Here is a 24,991-nt window from a genome sequence, read left to right as displayed (position 1 = left end):
TCTTTTTCGGTTTCTCATGCCATTCCTTGAGTCTCCCTGGCTGGAAAGACTTCACTGAATCAGTCTCCGAGACTGAGGATGAGAGTGAAGCCCTACAACCAGCTGCTTTTGGGCACTTCAGCCACTGGAGGATGTCATCTTTTCTACTAGCAGAAACCTGGGAAGGGAGTGACCCAAGAGACCCCTTCCTAGCAAGAGGAGCCGAAGAAGACTTATGCTTCTCCGGCACAGAAGTGGAGACTGAAATCTCCAATTTGTGTGTGTGTGTGTGTGTGTGTGTGTGTGTGTGTGTGTGTGGGGGGGGGGGGGGGGGTGTTGCTTCCGAAATAGGTGGTGTGGTAGCAACTAGGACAGAAGTGCCCCCCCCCCCCCCCCCCCCAATCAAGGGGGCAGGTGCAGTCTCCCAGTTCTAAGAGGCGACAGGAATTTGAGGAACTGATGGGGACGAGAACTGTTCTCGTAGCGGCAGCGTATGAGGTCATAGCCACAAAATGTAGGCGTTTAAATTTCCTCTTAGCCTCAGTGTAGGTCAGTCAGTCCAGATAGTTTTATTCCACTATTTTCCTCTCTTTTTATAAAATCCTGCAGTTGATGAGCAAGGTGAATGATGCTCTCCGCAGTTGACACAGATGGGAGGTGGGGCGCATGGAGTATTGGGATGCGATGGATATCCACAATCTCAACAGGTGAGGCTGGAAGTACAGCGGGAAGACATATGCCCAACTTCCAGCACTTAAAGCACCGCATCAAGGGAGGGATATATGTCTTAACATCACAGCGGTAGAGTCACCTTGACCTTCTCGAGGAATGCGTCACACTCCTCGGTCAAGATGAAGGCACTGGTGGCAACCTGGTTATCCCCCGGACTCCGATGGACGCACTGGACGAAATGAACACCTCACCGTTCTAAATTGGCATGCAGCTCGTCGTCAGACTGTAAAAGTAGGTCCTTGTGGAATATAATACCCTGGACCATATTTAAGCTCGTATGAGGCTTGATGGTAACAGTAACATCGGGCAGAGGATGCTGCTTTTATCAAAACTGACCCAGAGCGCATTTTGGAAAAACCCTCCACCTCCCCAAACTTGTACTCCAAATGCTCTACAAAAAACTCAGGCTTCATGGATATGAAAGATTCCCCATCAACTGTCATACATATGAGGTACCGGGGCAAATAAGCTTCACTGCCACCCTTCGCCTGGAGTTCCTCCCATTGTGTGGCCAGGGAGGGGAACGACTTGGGGTCATATTTCTTAGCGTTAAAGTTAGACTTTACTCGCTTAGAGACTGCTGGCGGCAGACCACCAGCAAGAGATGACATATTATGCTTCACCGTGTGTCATCTGCCCTGATGCCACCCACTCCGATGAGGAGCCCTCTCCACGAGCATCACCCAGCCGCAGCCAAGGCCACCAGGTAGGATGGCCATTGCCGGGAGTCCCGATGCCCCAGAGTGACAGGCATCTACTCCTTGGCATACGTGGGGAGTTAACGGCGCAGGCATCAGCAGAGCGATCCCTGTGTTGTCAGGGGCTACAACCAACAGGGTACATGGAGGCCCCACCAAAACGGACTGGCTACTGTGCTGGATACGAGGTTCAAAGAAGTCCATGGTCATCGTTGGCACAGAAAGTGACATTGCATAGTGCATTGTGGAAAACACACCCAAGAAGGTGCCCTCACAAAAGAGATGGAGAATGGGCACGACTGCAATATGACGACGAGAAAGTGGGCTCAATGCACGATGGACACGGTGCACCATGTAAGGCGCCCTTCCCCAATTGGCTCGCTCTTCGGGAAAATTTTGAAAAATGGAGGTCAAACCCTACAGGGGACCATCACATAAAGGCCAAAACGTGAGAGACTCATTTTAGTCACCTCTTACTGCAGGCAGGAATACCTAGGGCCTATTCTTACCCCCGGACCCACAGGGGGAGCATGGAATGTTAAGATTCCTTGATCAGGTAAGTAAATTATGAGCACTGAAAAAGGAAAATGGATATGTTGACATCAGATATAGTGAAAATTAGTGAACTGAGGTGTGAGGAAGAAAATGACTTCTTGGCAAGTGAGTACAGAGATACAAATACAAAATCAATCAAGGGTAGTTTAAGAGTATGTCTAATAGTAAAAAGAAACTAAGAATACAGGTAAGTTACTGTGCGTAATGTACTAAACACATTATAACAGCCAATACAGATATGAAGGCAACACCCACCACAGCAGTACAAGTTTATATGCCAACCAGCTCCATGGATGGAGAGACTGAAGAATGAAAAATGTGATAAAAGAAATTATTCCAACAGTTAAGGAAGGGGAAAATCTAATTGTGATAGGTGACTAATTCAGTTATAGGGAAAGAAGGAGGAGAAACAGTAGGGGAAAGCAGACTGGGTGAAATATGTGAAAGAGGAAGCTACCTGGTAGAATTTTGTACAGAGTGTAATTTTATCATCACTAACACTTTGTTGAAGAATCATGACTGAAGATTGTGTATGTGGAATAGACCTTGTGGCACCAGAAGGTTTTCGATCGATTGTATCACAGTAACGCAGATACTTCAAAACGATGTTTTAAACTGTAAGACATTCCCACTGGCAAGTGGAGACTGACCATAATTTATTGGCTATTATTTGCAAATTCAAACTGAAAGAATTGCCAAAACGTAGAAGTCATGGATATGGGCCCTGAATAAATTTGAAAAACCATGTATATTACCTTGGATAATAAAGGAGACACTGAATTTAACTGACAAAAGGAAAAATATAAAAATTAAGAACATAAAAAAGCAGGTGAAAGAAAATACAGCTGTCTAAAAAAAAAAATAATGAGTACAGAAATTAAGTGGGAATGGCTAGAGGACTAACGCAAGATTTTGAAAGAACATAATTACAGGATAAATGCTGGCTACAAAAAATTATGGAGACCTTTGGAGGAAAGAGAAGCAACTGTATGAAATCAGAGTTCCGATGGCGCGATAAAGAGGAAGTGCAAGGAATGGAACTTTCTGCAGCAGTAAGGATAACGTTTGTAAGATATTCTACCTGGTGAGCACATGGGAAATGGTCGCTCAAGTACGTGTCACAGAGAACGGACCACTCCGGACAGTGGGCAAGCTGGGCAGTGCAGGAGAGGTCCAAATGGGAATAGGTGTGTATCGAGTCTGAAAGGATTGTGGGTGCCCCCGCGTTAAAAGCAGATGAAGTTAAATTGATTGAGGTCAGCCAAGAGGGCACCTCTGTGACATGTTCTGGGAAAGCCCCAAAGGGGAAGGTGCACATCAAATTAACTGAGCAGCAGAAAGGGGTGAGGGAGTTGCCCTAAAAATTCAATCACTGAAGACATTGGACTGAGATCTGGTATACACCCATCAAAGACCATATAGGATATTCACACTAAATTTCATTAGATTAGGAGAGGGTCGAGTGGGGACATGTTTTAATGTTGGTCCCATTGATGTGGAATGACCGAATATAAATGTATCAGACGATGCTGAGGTATTAGTAGATAAGAAAAAGTAGAAACAATATATTTCTATTTGGGCAGGCAAAATAAGTAACAACGGCCGATGTATGGAGGATTTAAAATTCTGGCTGGCAATAGCAAGAAAAGCAATTCTGTGTGCGTGTGTGTGTGTGTGTGTGTGTGTGTGTGTGTGTGTGTGTCTGTGTGTGTGAAGGAGAGAATGAGAATCTGTTTACAGAAAATATAAATTTAAGTGGTTGGATGTCTTTTCTGAAGGTATTTGCATGGAATGCAGCCTTGTACAGAAGTGAAATGTTGTTAAGCAGTTCAATCAAGGAAACAATAGTAGTTTCTGAAATGATGTGCTAGAGAAAAATGCTGAGGACCACGTGGATAAGCCTACGTAGAGCATTGAGGCACAGGATCAAAATGGGCTGGGGACAGAGGAGGGATGTAGGAAGGTGGAGGAAAAGGAAACCTACAACACAACTTGATTAAAAAGGAAGGATTGGTGGATAGGACCCCATCTTGAGACATCAACGAATTGTCATTTTGGTAATGGGGGGGAGGGAGGGAGAGGGAGAAGGCGCGTGCAGGGGGAGTGTGGTAGTCTTAGAGGGATGCCAAGGCTTGGACATTAAGCGGAGATGAAAATCATGATAGAACAGTATGGAAAGCTGCACCAAATCAGTCTTCAGGTTGGAAACAAGATGTTCCAACTATCCTATAAAATAATTTTATTTTTGCAACCAAGTATTGAAACTGACCGTTTGGTAGAAGGGTCAGCCCACATTAGATGTACAATATTAGGAACCATCTCCCCCCTAATCATTTCCTAATTAAGTGTAATATTGCACAGATAGGCTACTCTATATAGAAAGTAACTAACATTATGAGGAAATTTTGGCACAAGATGAAAAAAATCATAGTTTTAAGAAACTTTTAGTGGAAGGCTGAAAATGTAAAGCAAACTCAGTTCTGACCAAATTTAAAAACGTTTTACATTAAACTCACTATAGTATAATGTATTTATTTAAATTACATGCATTACAATTTGTGCTCACAAAAAAAAGTCGACGAGTCTAAGTGAAAACTCAAAAGGGAGAGTTGGGGAACACTCAACTATAAATTATTTGTAGAAATAAATTTTAAATACTAGGCAGACGCACACATTGTTTTCCGATACACACTGATGGGCCGCATATTTTCGTTACTGCCAATTGTAAGGCACAATTAAGCAAAATTTGTTTCAAATTGAAGTCTGTCCACTTCGTTTTCTATAAACACATCAGTACTTACTCTAAGGGACATAATATGTATCTCACACACATTGCAATCCGTGTAACTCAGAGAAATTAACAATGCTACCGTAACATAAAAAAGCAACGCACACAGTTTCTGAATCGTAACACACTTCATGGAATGGTTTTGACAGTAGAATGCTAACGGACCAATGCATGAAATAATATGAAATCGAATGCAGAGGCATTTTTCATGTCTCAATTGCATATAATGTGTATTAAAATAATGTACTATTCTGAATATAACTTCATCGATGCAGTATATTATTTATACTTACGCCCACTGCAACAACAAACGGCTAGATTGCTAATCAATGAGCAATCAATTACTCTTACTAATTGTCACTACTCTATCCCAAATCGGTGTACATTCAAATGTAGAACCGCCACTAAGCCCAAAGACATATGTTCATTTTCTTTGTTTATCAGATATCTTTGCTGTAGTCTGGAGTTGCAATTGTGGTGCCTATAAAAACCCGAAAAAGATTCTCAAAGGATTTATTTATGAATCTTGCTGACAGAATAAAAATTTATGGGTTGTACGTAACGATACACCCATTTCTTATTAAGTTAAAGTTCGCCAACTTCGCGAGGGGAGTGTATTGGTACCCCTCATCAGACCAAAGACGAATACATTTCGTAGTTGCACGATATTTGAAATTGTTATTCAGTTATCCAACTAAGCAATTATCATGAGTGACAGTGGCACGGATTGTGGTGAAGGTTTGTTTGTTTTGGTTTATTTGTTTTTCCATATAACTTAGATTTACAATGACTGTTTGAAATGTATTGGTAAAATTAAAATGGGTGTACAGATTTCTGTTGTAAGACATTATAAGACTTTACTGCTGCGCATCATGTTTTCAATGTTAGAAATTGATCTGCAATTCCCATTTCAAAAAAACAGCTGACTCTGTTCGTAGTTATTCCTATAGAATATTTCTCGAATGGAGGTTTTGTTCTGTAGTTTTAAAGTAGATTAATTTTAATGTGACCGTTAGTAAAATTGCCAAGAAGCTGCTACACGTAACGTGATATAATCTAAGAATGCTTGCTTTTATAAATCATTTGACACGTAGCCCATGCACCGATCTCTCTTCTTTATTCTATGCAATATTAAAGTACCATAACTATTGATCAGTTGTCGATGGTGGTTTAGGAGCTTGACAGTTGTGTTTTTGCGTTCTAAGGAAACCTCCGACAGCATCACCAGCGGGGAAGTGTTAATTTCCATGCAGTAGTGGTGGAAGTTGCGTTTTCTGCGACATTTTGATTTTATGTTAACTGCATGATGTACTAGAGCCACTGCCAAACCATGGACTGCTTAACACTCAGTTTCGGTCCCTAAATATGATTCGTGAAATACGCTAATACATAATTGCGATACTATTTCAGGTGAAGAGTTGCTTTTGGATAACTCCAGTTCACCAAAAGCACTCTGTGATGAACTGAGTGCCATCGTCATTGATGATGGACAGTCACATAATGGGTAAGAGCCTGCTCTCTTATACTAAGTGCAAGCATATACTTTTTTTGCATATGAATGTCTCCATATTGTGTGTAATGGACACAGAATTGCAAAAGGTAAGAAAAGGTAATGTTTAACTAGAGTTTGGTTTCTTAGCGCACTCTTGCAGGTGGAACTGTGACAGGTTTCTGAAACAACCGAAAGCATCACTGAGAGAACAGTACAGGTTTCCCAGAAACACTGTATGAGATAAGAAATAAATCTTAGATTGCCCATCATATATTGTCTAGTTAAATTCTGGTTTCATTACGCCATATGTAACTTGCTAACTAAAGAAAGCAATGGTGTGATTTTTAAGAAAATAGGCTTCATCTTTTACAGATGGAGGTCAAATCCCTGTGGCTCTGGTATGAACTAAGTTTTTGGTATTATCAGTTAATTTTTGTGATCAGTACCAGCAAAACTGTTCGATGCTCTCGTAGTGTAAGTTTTTTCAACTTTTCGGTGGTAACAGGAGTGTTGTAACATGATAAATTTTCAGTTTCTCTCCCTTAAATAACACTGTCAAAATGTTAAAACCATTTGTTGATTATATTTATTTTGTTTATTTATTTATTTATTTATTTTTGAAAGGACCCTAAGTTGTGAAAAATGGTAACTAGTGTACTTTTAAATCTTTGAAGTTACTCAACGTAAGCCACAGATATAATCATTGAATTTCAACCAGAACACCCCTCCTCAATTTAATACTTTATTACTAGATCTGTGTCATTTACCAGCCATGACTGGACAGACTGCGTCAACATTAATTACATATATACTTAATTATGTTTATACTTAATAGAAACAATATTTGTTTGTCCATTCACTTTGGTCCCTATTAAAGAATTCACCAATGGAGTACAATGGGCATTCTTTCAGGTCCTGTGCTACTCTCCATCTGAATGTTCCTAGTGGCAGGGATTGCACTTCTTGAGGCAGTGAGTTGAACATCTTTAGGGCAACCACTGGAAAGCTGTCTTGCGTTCCTGTCAGTCGACACCTGTGTATTTCGATGCTCCTCTTGTTACGGGTATTGTGATTGTGTATATCTTGCCTCATGCTGAAGACACCTTGGTTTTCTTTCACGCTGATGAGACATAAAAACACATACTGTCTGAAGACTAATAATTCCTATCTGGTTGAATATAGGCCTGCAGTGCCCCTGTCTTTTACTTGATGATTATTCTGAGAGCTTTTTTCTGTAGGATTAGCACATCCTTACAACCTGCAGAATGTCCACATAACAGTAGGCCATAATTGATGTGGCTATGGAATAGGGCACAATATACTGTTGTGAGATATTGGTCACTCAGTACACCTTTTAACCTCTTCAGAAGGCATATTACCCGGGAGAGCTTGGAGCACACGTACACTGTGTGTTCGTTCATTGTTAGTTTCCTGTCTATCATGAAGCCCAACAGTTTGACAGCCTCCTTATTATCATGGCATCTGATGTTAAGGGTGCATATCAGATGTTGTGTTTTTTCTTCATTCATTTTATTTTTGATGAACCATTCTTTAATGTTTTGGAAGAGTTCATCTGTTTCTTGGAGTGATTCTGCAGCAGTTCTTCCTTTGGCAAAAAGGGTGGTGTCATCAGCAAACTGAGATATTGTTGTTATAACCTGTATCATTGACATAAATAAGGAACAGGAGAGGCCCTATGACGGACCCTTGGGGTACTCCATGTTCCAGCTTTTGTTCTTGTGATGTTGCTCCATGAATTGATACCACTTGTCTCCGGTTTTCCAGATAAGCTGGGGTGCCGATCGGTCTACCCTTCTATGGCTGTACCAGGTGTTAATTCAGTCCCGTCTAGATTATGGGAGCCTGGCTTAAGGTTCGGCATCACCTTTCGCATTGACGTTGCTTGACCCCATCCTTCACAGCGGAGTCAGACTCGCCACTGGAGCTTTCCAGACAAGCCCTGTCAACATCATACTTGTGGAGGCAGGTGTCCCTCTCATTGCGGTTCCGGCGCCAATGGTTATGCTACACACGTTTGTAGCTTGCCCGGGCATCCCAATTATCGTCTCCTGTTCCCTCAGTCGGGCGTCCATCTTCCGGAGCGGTGACCCTGGTCAAGGTGTACAGTCGCGGTTTGCGTCAGAGCTCTTGTCTTTGGGCGTGAGGTTTTCCCTCTCCTACCTCTTTTCCAGGCCCCTCAGCATATACCCCTGTGGTGTGTGCCCTGCCCATGCCTTCGGCTCGACTTGGCACAGGGCTCGAAGGACTCAGTCCCTCCCGAGGCCCTCCACTGCCACTTTCTTTCAATCCTTGCCGCGTTTGATGGCTCTGACATAGTCTATACTGACGGTTCGATGGTTGCTGGTCATGTCTGTTATGCTCTAACTCTAGGAATCATTATGAACATCACTCGTTGCCGGCTTGCTGTAGTGTTTTCACTGCCGAGCTGGTCGCCATCTCTTGCGCCCTTGAGTATATCTGCTCCTGCTCAGGTGAGTCCTTCGTTGTCTGTAGTGACTCCCTGAGCAGTTTACGAGCTATTGACCAGTGTTTCCCTCACTCTCATTTGGTGATGGCTATCAAAGAGTCCCTCCATACTCTATCCCATTGCGGCCGCTCTGTGATCTTTGTGTGGACCCTGGTTCATATCGGCATCCCGGGAAATGAATGTGTTGACATGCTGGCCAAACAGGCTATCGGTGCACCAGCCTTGGAGATTGGCCTTTCGGAAAGTGACCTCAGGTCAGTTTTGCGGCAGAAGGAGCTTCGCACCTGGGGTGAAGAATGGCGCACCCTTCCTTCACCCAACAAACTTTGGGCCATCAAGGAGGCTACCGGTGCGTGGCGCTCCTCCTTGTGGGTCTCTCATTTTTAACTCTGCTCAGGCAGATGTTTGCGCTTCCTGGTAAGTTTCCTGCACTTTTCTCGGGTGACGTTGAGATGGCAGATTTAGTTTTGAGTTTTATTTTTGCAGGGGGTTTTTATTGCTTGATCTAAGTGTTTGTCCTTTTTTTTGTGTTGAGTCTGGCCTTTGGGTTACAATTTTAGACTGGGGTTTATAGTGCGTTTCTTGGTGGTTGGCTTTTCCTTTTTTGTTTCTATGGTCAGCCAACCACTGTCACATACAGTGTGGTTTTAATTCTTTTTTTCTGGTCTCTGTCTGTGTTGTCTTTTGTCGGCTCCATTGTTCTTATTCTTTGCAGGTGTTTCAAGTTCGTGGAAAACGGGACCGATGGCCGTAGTAGTCTGGTCCCTTCAATCCCACAAACCAACCAACCAACCAATCCTTCACCTCCTTGGTCAGCTCCCACCCCCCTATTTACTAGTTTGGGACTTCACCACCCACCACCCGCATTGGGGATCTCCGCATCCTTGTCAGAGAGGCTCCCTATTGATTGAACTCTTCCACCAAGCGGATCTTGTTTGCCTCAACACTGGGAACCTGACATTTTTGTCTACCTCCATGTCAGCCTACTCTCATCTGAATCTTTCGGTCAGTACTGTTCGGCTAGCTCTTGCTGATACACATTCAACTGACCATTTTCCTTGTGTCCTTTGATTACAGCCACAACTGCCATCTACGCGTCCAAGACGCTGGAAGTTTTCTCAAGCTGATTGGACACTTTTCTCTTCTCTAGCAACATTGATGACCGTCAATTCCCTAGCATCGATGATCAAGTCACTCATGTTGCGGAAGTTATTTTTACAGCCGCGGAACATTCAGTACCCCGTTCCTCCCCTTTACCCTGGTGCTCCCCAGTTCCTTGGTGGAAAGAGGCATGCCATAACGCAATACATGAGCGGAGACATGCTCCTCACGTTTTCCACCATTATCCTCGTATGTGGCCAACTGTATCCACTACAAGCAGTTACATGCGCAATGCTGTCGCATCATAACGAGGTAGCAAGAAGGCAATCTGGCATTTCCTTACCAGCTCCTTTGATCCTTTCACCCTGTTAACAGTTGTTCCGAGTTGAATCCGACAGATATCCGGCACACGCAGCTTTTCCCCGATCTCTGGCTAACTGTTGCGCAGGATACCTTAATGGATCCAGTTTGTAACGGAACATATTAAAGGCTTTACTGTACCGAAGTATGCGATACCCTCCAAATTCAACCAGTTTAACGAGTATTTATGATTATAGAAAAGTTATTGTGTATGTTAACAGTGATTGCATAACATGTCTCCATAAACAGTCAACCCATTAAATTATACTGAATAACTGACCAACACAATAGTTAAAATCACTTGATCACTGATGCAGCAAATGTCATCATGTAAAAACACTAAGTTCATCTTAAATAATTAATATGAAGTACAAAAAATAGTGGCCAACTTAGGTATTTTGGATCTCCTTAAATAAAAATCACCCAGTGAAACCTATTTGTTCACTAGAAGCGTTTTCGCTCAGTAGTCATGTAATCAATCCTATTTTAGACGAAAACCAATGTAATTCTTAATAATTCCTGTTATTTACTTATTTATGCAAATTAGAGAAGTCAATTGACAAACTTCTAAAACAGGGTCTTTTTTGTAACAAAGAATTATTCTGTCAAGTCAACAAATCTCTGTCATTTTAATAACATGTTAAATTATGTCACTCGATGCAAATTAATAACTTTTCTGCACAAATTATGATAACAGATGTACATCTGACTTATAAACTATATCTCTTTTTAGTAGTTCTTTGACAAGGTTATAAATACAAGCAGCAAGAAGGGTTGGGGCGCAGTTGGAATGTCACTTTGGTAAAGTGTGTTTGTGTGTTATTGTTTGAGGTGGATAAACAATGCAAAGAACATGTAACGGAAGTACTACTTTGTGTTTTGTCATGGTCTTTGGTGGACAGTGGAATTAAGATAGCCACCAGAGTAATAAATATTTGAAGTTTACATATTTGTTGGTTTCGCTCGTTCTTCATCATCAAAAGCACATAAAAAACACGGGACCTCATGGTTTTTAACCCTAGAGAACCAGATTTAGAGCCAGCATCAGCATCGAGACACAGCAGCGATCCAGCAAGTAGCAGCGATTACCACAACACAATGCATTTTAATGGTGCCAACCTAACATAAAGTGCTGACAAGTTCCGTAAGTGGGAGTGAAATAGTGCGATTATAGCAATTAGCAATATCTACGACTAGGCGACCATTACAAGTTGCATTCTCTAACTCATTGGATTGGCACTTTGCTGCGGTTTCAAGCTCTTCTAATTACCGTATTTACTTGAATCTAAGCCGCACCTGAAAAATGGGACTCGAAATAAAGGAAAAAAAAATTCCAGAATATAAGCCGCACCTGAAATTTGAGACTTGAAATTCAAGGGGAGAGAAAAGTTTTAGGCCGCACCTCCAAATCGGACCAACTTTTTTTCATTGTAATCTGAGACACAATGTAGGTCGAATGAATGACGATACAGCTACAGTAGTTTGGTTCGAGTCGTAAGCTTAGCAGTTAAGCTTTACCAGGTAGCCACTGCTATACGTCAGGTGCTCCGTCCGTATTTATACGAGTACCCTTCCTTTTTCACGTGCTTCATCTGGTTTGAATCGATTGCTTATTTTGCCTTGATCTGATAAGTGCTGTTTTCTTTGTTATAGGTGTTTACGTCACTTTAAGCAGAAAATGCATTATTGTACTGTGTCGTGCATTGTTTGTCGCATTCTGTTAGTGATTATTTACGGCCTGTCGCCGCTCACGGCATGGCTTGCTTTTGTGTGCGCTACCGCCGCTCACAATTAAAAAAAAGAGAGAGGAATCGTCTCATTAGTGAAACAATGGCAAGAGACTGCTATTTGTTGTTACTTACACTGCTGCTTCTTTGATAATGATCAAAAAGAACCAAATAATAGACTGTGTGTGATGATAATGATCAAAAAGAACCAAATAATAGACTGTGTATGATAGAACATGTTCTGAACGAGAGTTAGGCGAAAATGTTTCTCCGTTTGAACATCTTTGCGGCTGCTTCTTTAGTACATCAAATTCTGCACAGAAATTAGTCATCTTTGAATTAAAAATCTAGTCAGTTGCTGTGCCTCATTTCTGACTGTATCACTATTAGGCATAAGTATAATACGAATATAAACATGACATGATACATATATTCTTCCGCGATTGCTGTTGTCTCACTCTAGTTTCGTAGTTTATTAGGCAAACAGGATTTAAATGAGATAGCAGCAAACACGAAAGAATACATGGCAAAATGTTGATATTAGTATTATTCTCAAGGTGAAGAGAATATTGCATGTGATTCACAATTCATAAAAGTTCCTATTAGCAACCATCTCTTCTCACAGGTAGGATAAAATTCAGAAAGTAGAGTTGGCCATATTGACAAACATCCCAAACAGTCTTGCCAGTCGGATTTTCGTAGTACATTGAAATTCTGCTACATTCAAAGATGAACAATACGGAATTTGTATTTACTTCATTGGATAATGTACAAAAATGCAGTGGTCGAAACTCGGGGCGGAGAAAAAAAGCTAGTCTTCTACCTTTTTTTTTTTTTTTTAATTTATTTACTGACGCAGAGGTTTTGGTGCCAGTATTTATTTTGTGCCTACAAAGCATGCCTGTGTCACTACATGTATTCGACGGCAGAAGTTAGTTGTGGCAGCACCTACCAACATTTTCAGAACTTCTGCTTGCTTTGCACTCGATTCTAAGCCGCAGGATTTTGGATTACAAAAACTGGAAAAAAAAGTGCGGCTTAGATTTGAGTAAATACAGTACCCACCAGCCTTTCTCCTGAAAAACGGGTAGCAAAAGAGTGGACCTCTTGCTTTTTCCTCTCAAAATCGTGAAAGCTATAATGCTAGTTTTTTCTATGTGGGAACTCAGACATGCACCCTCCTCCTCTCGCTCTTCTGCTCCGGGACCGAATGGAATCCACGTCCAAATGTTGCTGCATCTATTATACCCTAGACTGTGCTACCTCCTTCGCCTTTATTATAGACTTTGATCCGACAGTACCTTTCCCAGATGATGGTAGGAAGCTATAGGCATTCCTGTTCCGATACCTGGAAAGGACAAACATTTCCCCTCCAGCTAGTGCACAATCTCTCTCTCAGGTAGTGTTTGTAAGGTTTTGGAGCATATGCTAAATTGCCATTTAGGCTGGTGGCTGGAGTCCCATAACCTTTTAACAAGTGCCCAATGTAGTTTCTGAAAGTATCGTTCTGCAGTTGACCATCCTGTTGCTCTTTCCACTTATATGATGAACAAGTTTCTCAGGTAATGTCAAACAGTAGCTATATTTTATGATCAGGAGAAGGCATACGATAGCTGTTGGGGGACAGGCATCCTCCGCACACCGTTTTCTTAGGGCTTTTGAGGTCGGCTACTCCTTGTCATCCACGAATTTATGACAGAATGCACATTTAAAGTGCGGGTGAACCCTACTCTATTGCATACTTTCTCCCAAGAATACGGGGTGCCCCAGGGCTCCGTGCTAAGTGTTGTACTGTTTGCCATTGCCATAAATCCAATTATGGATTGTCTCCTTTCCAATGTCTTGGACTCCTTCCTTGTTGACAATTTTGCAGTCTACTGCTGCTCTCAACGGACCAGCCTTCTTGAATGACGTCTTCAAGGATGTCTCGATCGCCTCCACTCGTGGAGCATCGAAACTGGCTTCAGATTTTCTCCCAGTAAGACCATCTGTATAAATTTTTGGCGTCATATGGAGTTTATGTGCCTTCCCTACATCTAGGCCCTGTTGACCTTCCGTTCATGGACATCCACCCCATTCTCATCTCCCACCCTGTTTATTTGCCGCTCTCTGTCAATGCATCCACCCATCTTTCCCTGCTCCTCTCCTTTTTTTCTCTACCTCCTTGCCCCACAACCTCCTGATACTGTGCCTGTTGGCTTTCTAGTTACTCCACAGGCTCACCCGCCTTATCCCCCTCCCCCTCCCCCTTGTCCAAGGGAACTCGCCGCCCTGGAGGTTTTGTGGTTGGCTACCACGGGGCCCCAGCCTTTGCAGCATCTTTTCCCTTCTGTGTTGCATGCCTATCCTTTTGCTGTTCTTTTCTCCTCCCTTGGGGAATATGAGTGGGATGCTTTTGGAAAGGTGTTCTGCATTTTCAGTAGCCAATACAAGAACTGTCTCTCCATTGTTTTTCATTCCAGCTACATCTAGATCTACATCTACATGGATACTCTGCAAATCACATTTAAGTGCATGGCAGAGGGTTCATCGAACCACCTTCACAATTCTGTTATTCCAATCTCGTATAGCGCGTGGAAAGAACGAACACCTATGTCTTTCCGTACGAGCCCTGACATACCTTATTTTATTGTGGTGATCATTTCTCCCCATGTAGGTCAGTGTCAAGAAAATATTTTCGCATTTGGAGGAGAAAGTTGGTGACTGGAAATTCGTGAGAAGATTCCGTCACAAAGAAAAATGCGTTTCTTTTAATGACGTCCAGCCCAAATACTGTGTCATTTCAGTGACACTCTCTCCCATATTTCACGATAATACAAAACGTGCTGCCCTTCTTTGAACTTTTTTGATGTACTTCGTCAGTCCTATCTTCTAAGGATCCCACACTACGCACCAGTATTCTAAAAGAGGACGGACCAAGTGTAGTGTATGCAGTCTCCTTAGTAGCTCTGTTAAGTTTTCTAAGTGTCCTGCCACTAAAATGCTGTCTTTGGTTAGCCTTACCCACATTTTCTGTGTGTTCCAATTTAAGTTGTTCATAATTGTAATACCTAGGTATTTAGTTGAATTTACGGCCTTTAGATTTGACTGATGTCATATAATTGAAGTTTAATGGATTCCTTTTAGCACTCATGTGGATGACCTCACACTTTTCGTTATTTAGATCAACTGCCAATTTTCGCACCATTCAGATATCTTTTCTAAATCGTTTTGCAGTTTGTTTTGATCTTCTAATGACTTTATTTGTTGGTAAACGACAGCATCATCTGCAAACAACCTAAGACGGCTGCTCGGATTGTCTCCCAAATCATTTATATAGATAAGGAAAAGTAAACGGCCTATAACACTACCTTGGGGAACACCAGAAATCACTTCTGTTTTACTTGATGACTTTCCGTCAATTATTACGAACTGTGACCTTTCTGACAGGAAATCACAAATCCAGTCACATAACTGGGGAGATATTCCATAAGCACGCAATTTCACTACCAGGTGCTTGTGTGGTACAGTGTCAAAAGCCTTCGAATATCCAGAAATACAGAATCGATCTGAAATCCCTTATCAGTAGTACTCCACAAGCTTCATGTGAAGAAAGAGCTATTTGTGTTTCACAAGAATGATGTTTTCTAAACCCATGTTGACTGTGTGTCAATAGATCTACCCACCCACCCCTGAGGTAATTCATAATGTTCGAACACAATGTATGTTCCATAATCCTGCTGCATATCGATGTTAATGATATGAGATTACTCCTACTACCTTTCTTGAATATTGGTGTGACCTGTACAACTTTCCAGTCTTTGGGTACGGATCTTTCGTTGAGCGAACGGTTGTGTTTGATTGTTATGTATGGAGCTAATGCATCAGCATACTCTGAAAGGAACCTAATTGGTATACAGTCTGGACCAGAAGACTTGCTTTTATTAAGTGATTTAAGTTGCTTCACTGCTCAGAGGATGTTTACTTCTATGTTACTCATGTTGGCAGCTGTTCTCGATTCAGATTCTGGAATATTTACTTAGTCTTCTTTTGTGAAGGCATTTCGAAAGGCTGTGTTTAGTAATTCTGCTTTGGCAGCACTGTCTTTGATAGTATCTCCATTGCTATCATGCAGAGAAGGTATTGATTGTTTCTTGCCACTAATATACTTCACATACGACCAGAATCTCTTTGGATTTTCTGCCAAGTTTAGAGACAAAGTTTCATTGTGGAAACTGTTATAAGCATCTCACATTGAAGCCCACGCTAAATTTCGAGCTTCTGTAAAAGAGCGCCAGTCTTGGGGATTTTGCGTCTGTTTAAATTTGGCACGTTTGTTTCATTGTTTCTGCAACAATGTTCTAACCTGTTTTGTGTACCAGGGAGGATCAGCTCTGTCATTTGTTAATTTATTTGGTATAAATATCTCAATTGCTGCTGGATATTTATTTTTTTTTTTTTCCAAGCCAATGAAGGTATTTAAATCTTTACAAAAACAGACATAATGTCTGATAGGATAGCTGCAATCAGTGATTTTACAGTGTTACTTATAATCTGTCTTGATTGCAAAATGTTTATTCACTAGGTGGACCAAAGCCGGTCATATGAATAAACATTTTGCAATCAAGACGGATTATAAGTAACATTGTATTTAAATCTGTCTTCAGACTCAAAGGAAATGCATATTTTTGGCACCAGATGTGTTTCATTTTATTGAAATAAAATATCATCAGTGGTCTTAATGAAACACACATACCTTTTGGCTTGGTTTCTGCATCTAAAAACAGTTAATTACAAAGATATTCATGTTAGTACTTACAGTTTGTGCTCACACGGGGGAGAAATACAAAAGTCCTTACATTTTTTTGTTAACTTACGTCTTTACTTACCCTTGAGATCTCAAAATTTGTCAGGGAAAAATGCTAAAACTTGTCTGGAAATCAGGGAAATACTAGAGAATTTCAGTTGAGGAAACATGTGGCAACCATGGAACCACCCTACTCTGTATGTACTGGTCCCTTGTATGTTTGAAACTAGACTATGAGTGCTTTGTTTATGCATCTGCATATCCATCCCTCTTACACTATCTCAGCAACAGGGGGGCTTCTGTCAGGGCCGCTCAGCGCTCGAAAATTTAGTTTCGCTAGAGTCGGCTATTCGTACAGCTTTTACTCGGTGAGAACATCTAGTTGCTGTTTTCTTTGATCTTCGGAAGGCGTAAGATACCACCTGGTGCCATCATATCCTTGCTACGCTGCACGAATGGGGCTTACGGGGTCCACTTCAGATTTTTCTACGGAATTTTCTCTCCAATCGCTCCTTTCGGGTTAGGGTTGGCACTTATTTTAGCTCTGCTCAGATTCAGGAGAACGGTGTCCCGCAGGGCTCGGTTCTCAGTGTTCCCCTCTTTTTGGTGGCAATTAACGGTCTTGTGGCTGTGGTGGGCTCATCGGTCTGTTCCTCTGTATATGCCAATGACTTTTGTCTTTATTACAGTTCCCCAAGACCAGTGTCGCTGAATGGCGGCTGCAGGGCACATTTTTGGGCATCCAACCATGGTTTTCAGTTCTCAGCCTCTAAGACCTGAGTGATGCATTTCTGTCGTCGTCGAACGGTCCACCTCCATCCAGAGCTCTACCTTGCCAATGAACTCCTTCGTATTGAGGAGACGCATCGCTTTCTTGGCATGCTGTTTGGTGCTCAGCTCACTTGGACACCTCATCTTTGCGAGCTTAAACAACGGTGCTGGCGGCACCTCTACATTCTTCGCTGCCTCAGCCACCCCGTTTGGGGGCTGCACGAGCAACCCTCCTACAGCTCTATAAGGCCTTAGTCCAGTCCCGTCTCGACTACGGGAGCGTGGTGCAAGACTCAGCAGCACCTTCAACATTGCAGATCCTCGACCCGATTCTCCATTGTGGCGTCAGAATGGCGACAGGTGCCTTCTGCACTAGTCCGGTGACTAACCTTCTTGTAGAAGCTGGAATCCCTCCCCTAAGATTCCGCCGGCAACAGTTACTTGTGTCATACATTGCCCGCGTCCATGCCTCGTCCGACTACCCAAACCGCAGGCTCCTTTTTCTATCTTCTGCACTCCCCTCCCCACGACGGCGGCCTAGATCGGGTCTCCCGATCGTGGTCCGCATTCGTTCCCTTCTCTTGTCACTAAAGTCCTTTCCACTTCCTCCATCCTTCCAGCCCTCTTCTTCTATCCCTCCTTGGTCCCTCCCTCGCTTGCGGCTTTACTTGGATTTGACCTGTGACTCAGTCCTCCGTTCCACCTGACTGTGAGGAAGAGTTGCAACCAGTGCCTGGATATCTGTAGTTAAGTGCTGCCGCCCCCACCCCCACCCCCCAAAAAAAGGCAGTGTCTCAGTTTGAGCCCTGGTTCAGCATACAGCTCTAGTGAAGTTCATTTGAAAATTTCTACACTGCATGTGGCTACAGTTGTCTGAGACTGCAATCGTGAGTGAGTTGTGTTTGTGCGCGGGCGTGTGTGTGTCATCTATATGACGAAGGTCTTATGGGCTGAAAGCTTTATTTTTGACAGTCTTTTCATTGTGCCCTTCTGCGATTCAGTGAGTGGCAACTTTCCTTTTGATAATGTTGTTAAATTCCATCCTGGATTTTCCATTGTTTGATCCTTGCATATACCTCGTACTTCTTATTGCCTAACATTATATTGATTTTGTGAATTTGCTTTTCACGAAATGTACTGTCAGTGGTAACATCCTCCTGTCCTTCCATTTAGTTACCTTTAACCTTTGCCTCTAAGCTAGTTCTCTTCTCTGCAGCCATACCATACCCACAGATACAAAAAAAAGTGTTTGTTACTGACATAATTCCAACGTATCTGTATCTAGTCCGTAGTACAGTACAGACAAAAGTTCACAGTTGGTGTACCAGTCATCCAGGTAACATATAATTTTCAAATGTTTCATTTTAAAGTTTGTTAACCGATATTTGGTCCATCAACTGGTTCCAGTGAATTTGCAAAGGGTCATGCCTTCTACTATGGATGTCAGTGGTTCGCAGAGTTTGGATTTTGTTGTAGATATAGGTAGTTGAGCTTTAAAAGATTGTGAAACTAATTTCAAAAGCGCTTACCTAAAACAGGATACAGCAGATCATTCCAACATTCCCCGCAAAGGTAAAAGAGGTATCAGAATGTCCTAAAACTGTGGCATGGCAAAGATTTCAGTTTGGCAAAATACATGTAAACCTCGAGTTTGTTTAAATGCATTTTGAAATTGGCATTCTGATGGTCAACAATTTCTCATATTTGATGTGATCAGAATTATTTGTCACGTAGCTTCGCACCATAAAACTTAAGATTTCTCAACTATTTTCTTAATTGGCGGCACTTAGACTTGCCTATAAATCCCTTAACAGCTAATTTGTAGTTAATTACAATGTACTTGTTGTGCTTGAGATTGTCAGTGCCGTAAGAAATGAATATCTCGGTTGCCTTGGTTTGTCAAAGAGAAATTAGAGCAATATCAGAACATAGGAACATTGGGTAAATGTACTCATGTCACAGGTTTGGATGAATGTGTATTTTATTCTTTTTAAAAATTGTTTTGCTGTACGTTTTTCATAGAACGGGATTAGGCTCTTTGTATCACTGTCATTTTTATATAACAGGAATGAATTGTATTATAGGCTGTTGCTGTTCCATTTAAAATAGGTTGCCAATAGGTATAAGTTAATAGTAACTACCAAGATTGCATTAACTTTCATTCTGGTTTCAGTTCTCAGTCACTAAAACCTGATTCCTCAGGAAGACAAAGGCACAATTCTTTATGTTCACCAAGCAGGAAACGTCCTGATAAACGGAGGCGGTCACGTTCGCTACATATGGTGAGTAAAAAAGTCTGTATGCTGTCCATTTTTTATGCTATACTTTGTACAATTGTGGGGAAATAAACAGCAGTGCCTTGTGTGACAGTGAAATTTTTATTTTGAACTAGACTGAAACGCATGCTTCTTAAGACTTGCTGGTTATGAAGCGGTTTATTGGATATTAAGAATGGGCTGGAAATACATAAACCACCGTCGTAATAATACTGTAGTTGTAACTTAAATGTATTTGACGCTTCGGGCTTGTCACATGTTGCAGTATGTGAAAGATTGAAGTTTGTTTAAATCTGTATTGGTAATATCATACATCTACTTAGTGTAGGTCAGGCGCACCTTGTGGTTAAAGACTCAGAGCCGGGACTGCCGCAAAAGATTTACTAACATAAATTCTTACTAATGGATTACAGAATTCAAATTATCAGGGTGTATTTTGAATGTTTCCCACATGGTTTTAAATAATAAATCATTGTTTTTGGAACTTTTGTCATTGACTTGTATTTTCCAAACAAGTAGAGTTAGTCTTAAGGCTCCAACGTGAAATGCCTCTTGGCTCCATATGACAGGGGTGAGGGTGTGGCTGCAGCTGCTACAGAGTACATCACTTATTAGCCTCGTGAAGGCTCGGTTCGTTCAGCCCAAGTGTGTCCTATGACCACCAGATGATTTTCACGTTTCACCACTTTCAGTGAAAACAGAGTAGACTGGCTGAACCTCCACTATTGAACGACTGTCTCTATATATCTCTATTATGATTTGATGTGCTGTTACTTGACATTTAATGTTAATTTTTTATAGTGCTGAAGATAGTTTTGTTTCTGGCATTGGGAATTTTATCAGCTGTAGGAAATGTATGCAAAGATTGTAAATTTCTTGATAGAATGCACTATAGTACAGGAATGGCACCAACTAGTGAGAGTTTCACGAAGGCTCATTTCATTTAAAATCACCCAAAATAAAGAAATCTCGTTGCCATCATGTCACAGATATTTGTGAAAATTTAGTGTAAGAAAGTACATAAATAGAAAGTGATAAAACAAATTTTTTCAGATATTTTTAGATCAAAACTGTAGTCAGGGGGGGCCATTTGGAAATGTCTAGCATTTTCTCGATCTGGCGTCAGCACGAAAGGTAGGTTGAAAGTTTTTAACTACTATAACTCCTTTATTTATAAATCAATTTTATTCAATTTGGTGTCATTAGAAAGATAAATGGACCAACTATATCACTAAACTATAAAAATGCTGCAACTGTGCATATAAATATGTGCAAATCTGTAATTAAAGTCATTTTTCAGTGTCTTTTTCATGAATTTTTTTGTCAAAATCACAGGTTCCACCATTTTATATTTTGTCTCAAAGAATTCGTATTGCCATAAAAAAACCAAAGGGTATTTGTTCTGTTTAATCATTTAAAACAGAAAGAACATAAATAATAATAATATACACGTTTAACTTTGTGACTCTTACCTAGTGGTCACAAATGATGATCAGTTCTCATAAAACACATTCATAAAATTCTAAAGAGCATTCATTCTTTGAAACAAGTTTTCAATGGACAATATTTTGTCTGATTCAAAAGTAAATAAATGACCAGTACTTGTGCTTGCACTAGGAGCAGGCAAAGCCATTAAAATGTTTTCGTAAGGTATCCAGCAAACATCAGTGTGAAGTGGCCATGAATAACTTGAGGAAGGACCACTTGGAATCATGAACTTGACTTTTGCATTTCTGTGTTCTTTTCTTATCTCTATATTTTTTCCAAGCCACCACTGGTTATCGTAGGTAGCTGTGACAAATTTTCTTCTTTGTGTTAGAGGCAGTGTTTTGAATTCCAAGAGGAACTTGAATGAATTTAGTAGATGATGAAACACGCTTTATGAGAAACTTGTCTTCATTCAGTGGTTTGAAAAAATGATTCACCTCCCAGGAATAGTAGAACCAGTCTCATATCGTTTTAGGAAGATGTTTGTGAACTTTATTATCTCTTCTGTTGTAACATAAAAGGTTTCTATTCCTGGAACATGAGTTTTGGTAAATGTTAACTGATCTTTTGGACTTAAAATGTGACTGTCATATGAACAATGTAAACTTGCTCTTGTTGCTAAACGTTTAATAGTACTACCAACTCCATCACATGCATTTTTGCCGTGACTAGTGGCAAAAAAAAAATTTGATTCCGCAGTTACTCCATCATCTTGCTTGTGATGGCACAAATTTAAAAAGTTCTTGAAGTTTTTTATATTGTGCAGAACTGCCATCATTGAAGCACATAACATGCTGGATGTGTAGTAATTGTTCCAATACATAAGTGAGAGCAGTTTTCTGGAAAACATAGAATGTGTTTGTATCATGCTGCAAACAGTCACTTGTACAACACAATGACATTGACATAATGCAATCATCTGTTTTAAAGTACACCACAAAAGGATGAAGGGTGAATTAAATGTTCTGCCAGTGAAATCCTTGTACAGCATCCTGAAGCAAAGAGGTATAGTACTCTGCAAAATCCACTATAATGGTGCATGTAGTATCAGGGAGGGTTTCTTTGCTCGATTTAAAGTAGTGACTCTGAGATTTTGATACATAATGATGCTGTGTTAAATTTTGAAGATTTTTGCATGAAATAATCAACAAATTCATCGGTCATCTTCATTAATGTCTCCAGTGTAGGTCGATCAGCTTGCATCCGTTGTTTGAATACACTTTCACAATCTTGTAAGGACTCCAGCTCCATTAAAAAATTGCGCAGTTCATATTTGTCAGGACACTGAGAACAGTAATGCTGCATGCACTCCTCGTTTTCCAGATTGCACACAAGTTTCTGTAGAAGTTCAGTGTATGGTTCTTTCACATCTACTGCATGCGTTAAGTTTTACGTTTTGGTGATATGTGCATAAACATACGTTATGCATTCCACAACTGTTTACAATAATGCATTCTTTTGGCCTAAGTTCACAAAATTTAGTAAAACCAATTTTATCTTTAGGATATTTTTCTCTGAAAGCTAAGTATACATCTTTCAGATTATGTAAAATCAGTCTTTTTGTCTTGTACACTATTTTTGCCGTTTTCTGAAGAGACACAGACAGTCTTTTTTTATTAGCAGAAATGCGACTTATATCATCTTCACAGTAAAAATTCTGGACACATTTTTCCACATCCTTACCTGTTCTGTTTCTCACTTTATAACCCCCTTTTGACAAAATACCATCTTCTTTTAGCAGTACCCTCAATTTCTTTACCATGTATTCAGTAGTGTTAAAAACTTTTGGGTTTTTTCTTTACTCTGTGCAGTTGATGCTAAGGTAAGTAGTTGTAGTTTTTCTTGAACAGAACTTATCATGAATTTCTCTTTAAGTTTTTGCATTAAAATATTACAGTCTGTATATTCAGCACTGCCAGTTTCTTCACACACATTTTTCACTGGAACATGTAGCACTTTTGATCTGTTTGCTGGAATTTTAAAGCTAAGTGACGAGACTTGGATCAAATCTATTCTGGTAACCTTAAATGGTGAAATTTCAAGTAATTCACAACTATCATTAAGTTTTTGAAGAGCTCTAGATGGACCTGGTGTATATTCTTGATCTTCAACGTCACATTCATCCATCCCTGGAAGGTTATCCCCCATAGGAGATAAAATTTCCGTAAGTCCAAGGGTTTTATATTTCCTTGCCATGGTTAAAGAAGTAGATTTCTTAGCAGCCTTTTTACCATGCTTCTTAAAAGGGCCACAGCAAATTCTTTGTCTTCGAATGTTCCCAAATAGAGCCTTTTGTGAGAAGAACAAACACACTCAATATTTTCACAGGTGCTTCTTAGCTTCAATAATTCAGTATCAGCTTGATTCAGGCTTGACATATCTACTAAATCAAGTTTTTCTCTGCTACCACTTTTCTTCTGACACACAACTGCTGACGCAAAACCTAAAGAACATTTGTTTTCCATTGTGATGTTTAATCAACTGTGTAAGTTGCAGAAAAGAACTGGATGGTTTGAAACTTTTTCTTGTTATCTAATTAGTCACACAGCCTGTGTTGCATGTGACTGTTGCTACTAGACTGAATTTTTCATTGTTGTTTCATGTATTGTTGATTACTATTTAAAGCAATTATTTATTCCAGCATTATTGAAAAAGTTTAAGATCTAACAATAGAGGACAAACACCTTTCTGATTTTTTTTTTTTTTTAATTGAAAAGTATGGCAGTAGGAATTATTTGAAACACAAATTCAGATGGCAGAAACTTGTGATTCTGCTGAAAAAAACTTCCTGAAATTTGGCAAAAGAAAAAAGTCAGAAATTACATTATTTACAAAGTTTCAAACATTTGTTGCTTAGACACAGCATTTTAATAATTTTTGTATTATAGCTCTATTCTTTTACTTTCCAATGACACCAAATTCAATAAAATTGATACATAAATAAAAAAAAGTTATAGTGGTTACAAACTTACAAGGCACTTCATTTCTCAACGCCAGTTGGTAGAAGGGACCCACGTTTCAAAATGGTCTCCTAATTACAATTTTGGTCAAAAAATTCCAGAAAAAATATTTTAACCCCAACTCATTATGTACATTCTTACGCCAAATTTTCAGAAAAATCTGACATAAGGGCAACGGCCACTGGGTGATTTCACATGAAATTACCCCGAATGATTAGAAAAAATAAGCATGCTAAACTTGTGCTGTTACCTTTAGCTGCTAAGTGTTTCACTGATGGCATTAGTGGGATAAATCACATTAATAATGATATATTGTGCCTGAGTTCTTCGGACTTTCATTTTCTGTGGAATAACTGAAGCATACTGAGAGTCTGAAAATGGTAAATTACGAATCCAGTATGCAGTTTATTAGGAAAAAAATTGAAACTTAAGCTTAGCACAATAGTGTAGGAACTTGATGCATCAAAACTCGATATAACATCAAACAGGGGAAACAAAAAAACTGTCAAAGCCAGACAAGGGTATGTATGTAATTTCAGCGACATATTTAGCCACTGCCACATTTTCCGAAACCTTAGCACAGGCATGGGCAAGCTTTGGTGATCCGCAGATCTCATTCACACACTTAAGCTTACGTGCCGCTTCATCATGTGATGCAGTGGAAGCACTTTTGGTGCATAAAGCCAAAACTAATCTCTGACGTTATTGTTCATGGATTAATGTACGGGGTTTATACGCCATGGGACAGCTGGGAAAAACCCGAGAGTTTTTCATTGTTTTAGTTTCTATT

The 24,991-nt window shown here is 40.4% G+C and overlaps 2 protein-coding genes across 3 annotated transcripts in view; one reads left to right on the top strand and one right to left on the bottom strand.

The window, feature by feature from the left end:
* Nucleotides 1-5,193, bottom strand: part of LOC126162693 (uncharacterized) — an 85,309-nt gene extending 80,116 nt beyond the window's left edge. Inside the window, exon 1 of the mRNA XM_049919347.1 lies at nucleotides 5,046-5,193. The gene's annotated coding sequence lies outside the window, so the exon portion shown is untranslated. The remainder of the gene's footprint in view (nucleotides 1-5,045) is intronic.
* A 117-nt stretch (nucleotides 5,194-5,310) lies between these two features.
* LOC126162692 (targeting protein for Xklp2-like) overlaps nucleotides 5,311-24,991 on the top strand; it is a 121,012-nt gene continuing 101,331 nt past the window's right edge. The window contains exons 1-3 of one of the 2 annotated variants that reach the window (XM_049919346.1): nucleotides 5,311-5,490; nucleotides 6,169-6,256; nucleotides 19,651-19,759. In XM_049919346.1, the coding sequence (XP_049775303.1) occupies nucleotides 5,460-5,490; nucleotides 6,169-6,256; nucleotides 19,651-19,759 (228 nt within the window). In that variant the 5' untranslated portion in view covers nucleotides 5,311-5,459. Of the gene's footprint in view, nucleotides 5,491-6,162; nucleotides 6,257-19,650; nucleotides 19,760-24,991 lie in introns of both variants that reach the window. The other variant, XM_049919345.1, reaches the window with a different exon arrangement.

Source organism: Schistocerca cancellata, chromosome 2 (assembly GCF_023864275.1).
Source record: "Schistocerca cancellata isolate TAMUIC-IGC-003103 chromosome 2, iqSchCanc2.1, whole genome shotgun sequence".
In the NCBI taxonomy this organism is placed as follows: Eukaryota; Metazoa; Arthropoda; class Insecta; order Orthoptera; family Acrididae; genus Schistocerca; species Schistocerca cancellata.
Note: the sequence above shows the minus strand (reverse complement) of the source record. Positions and strands in the feature narration are given on the sequence as shown.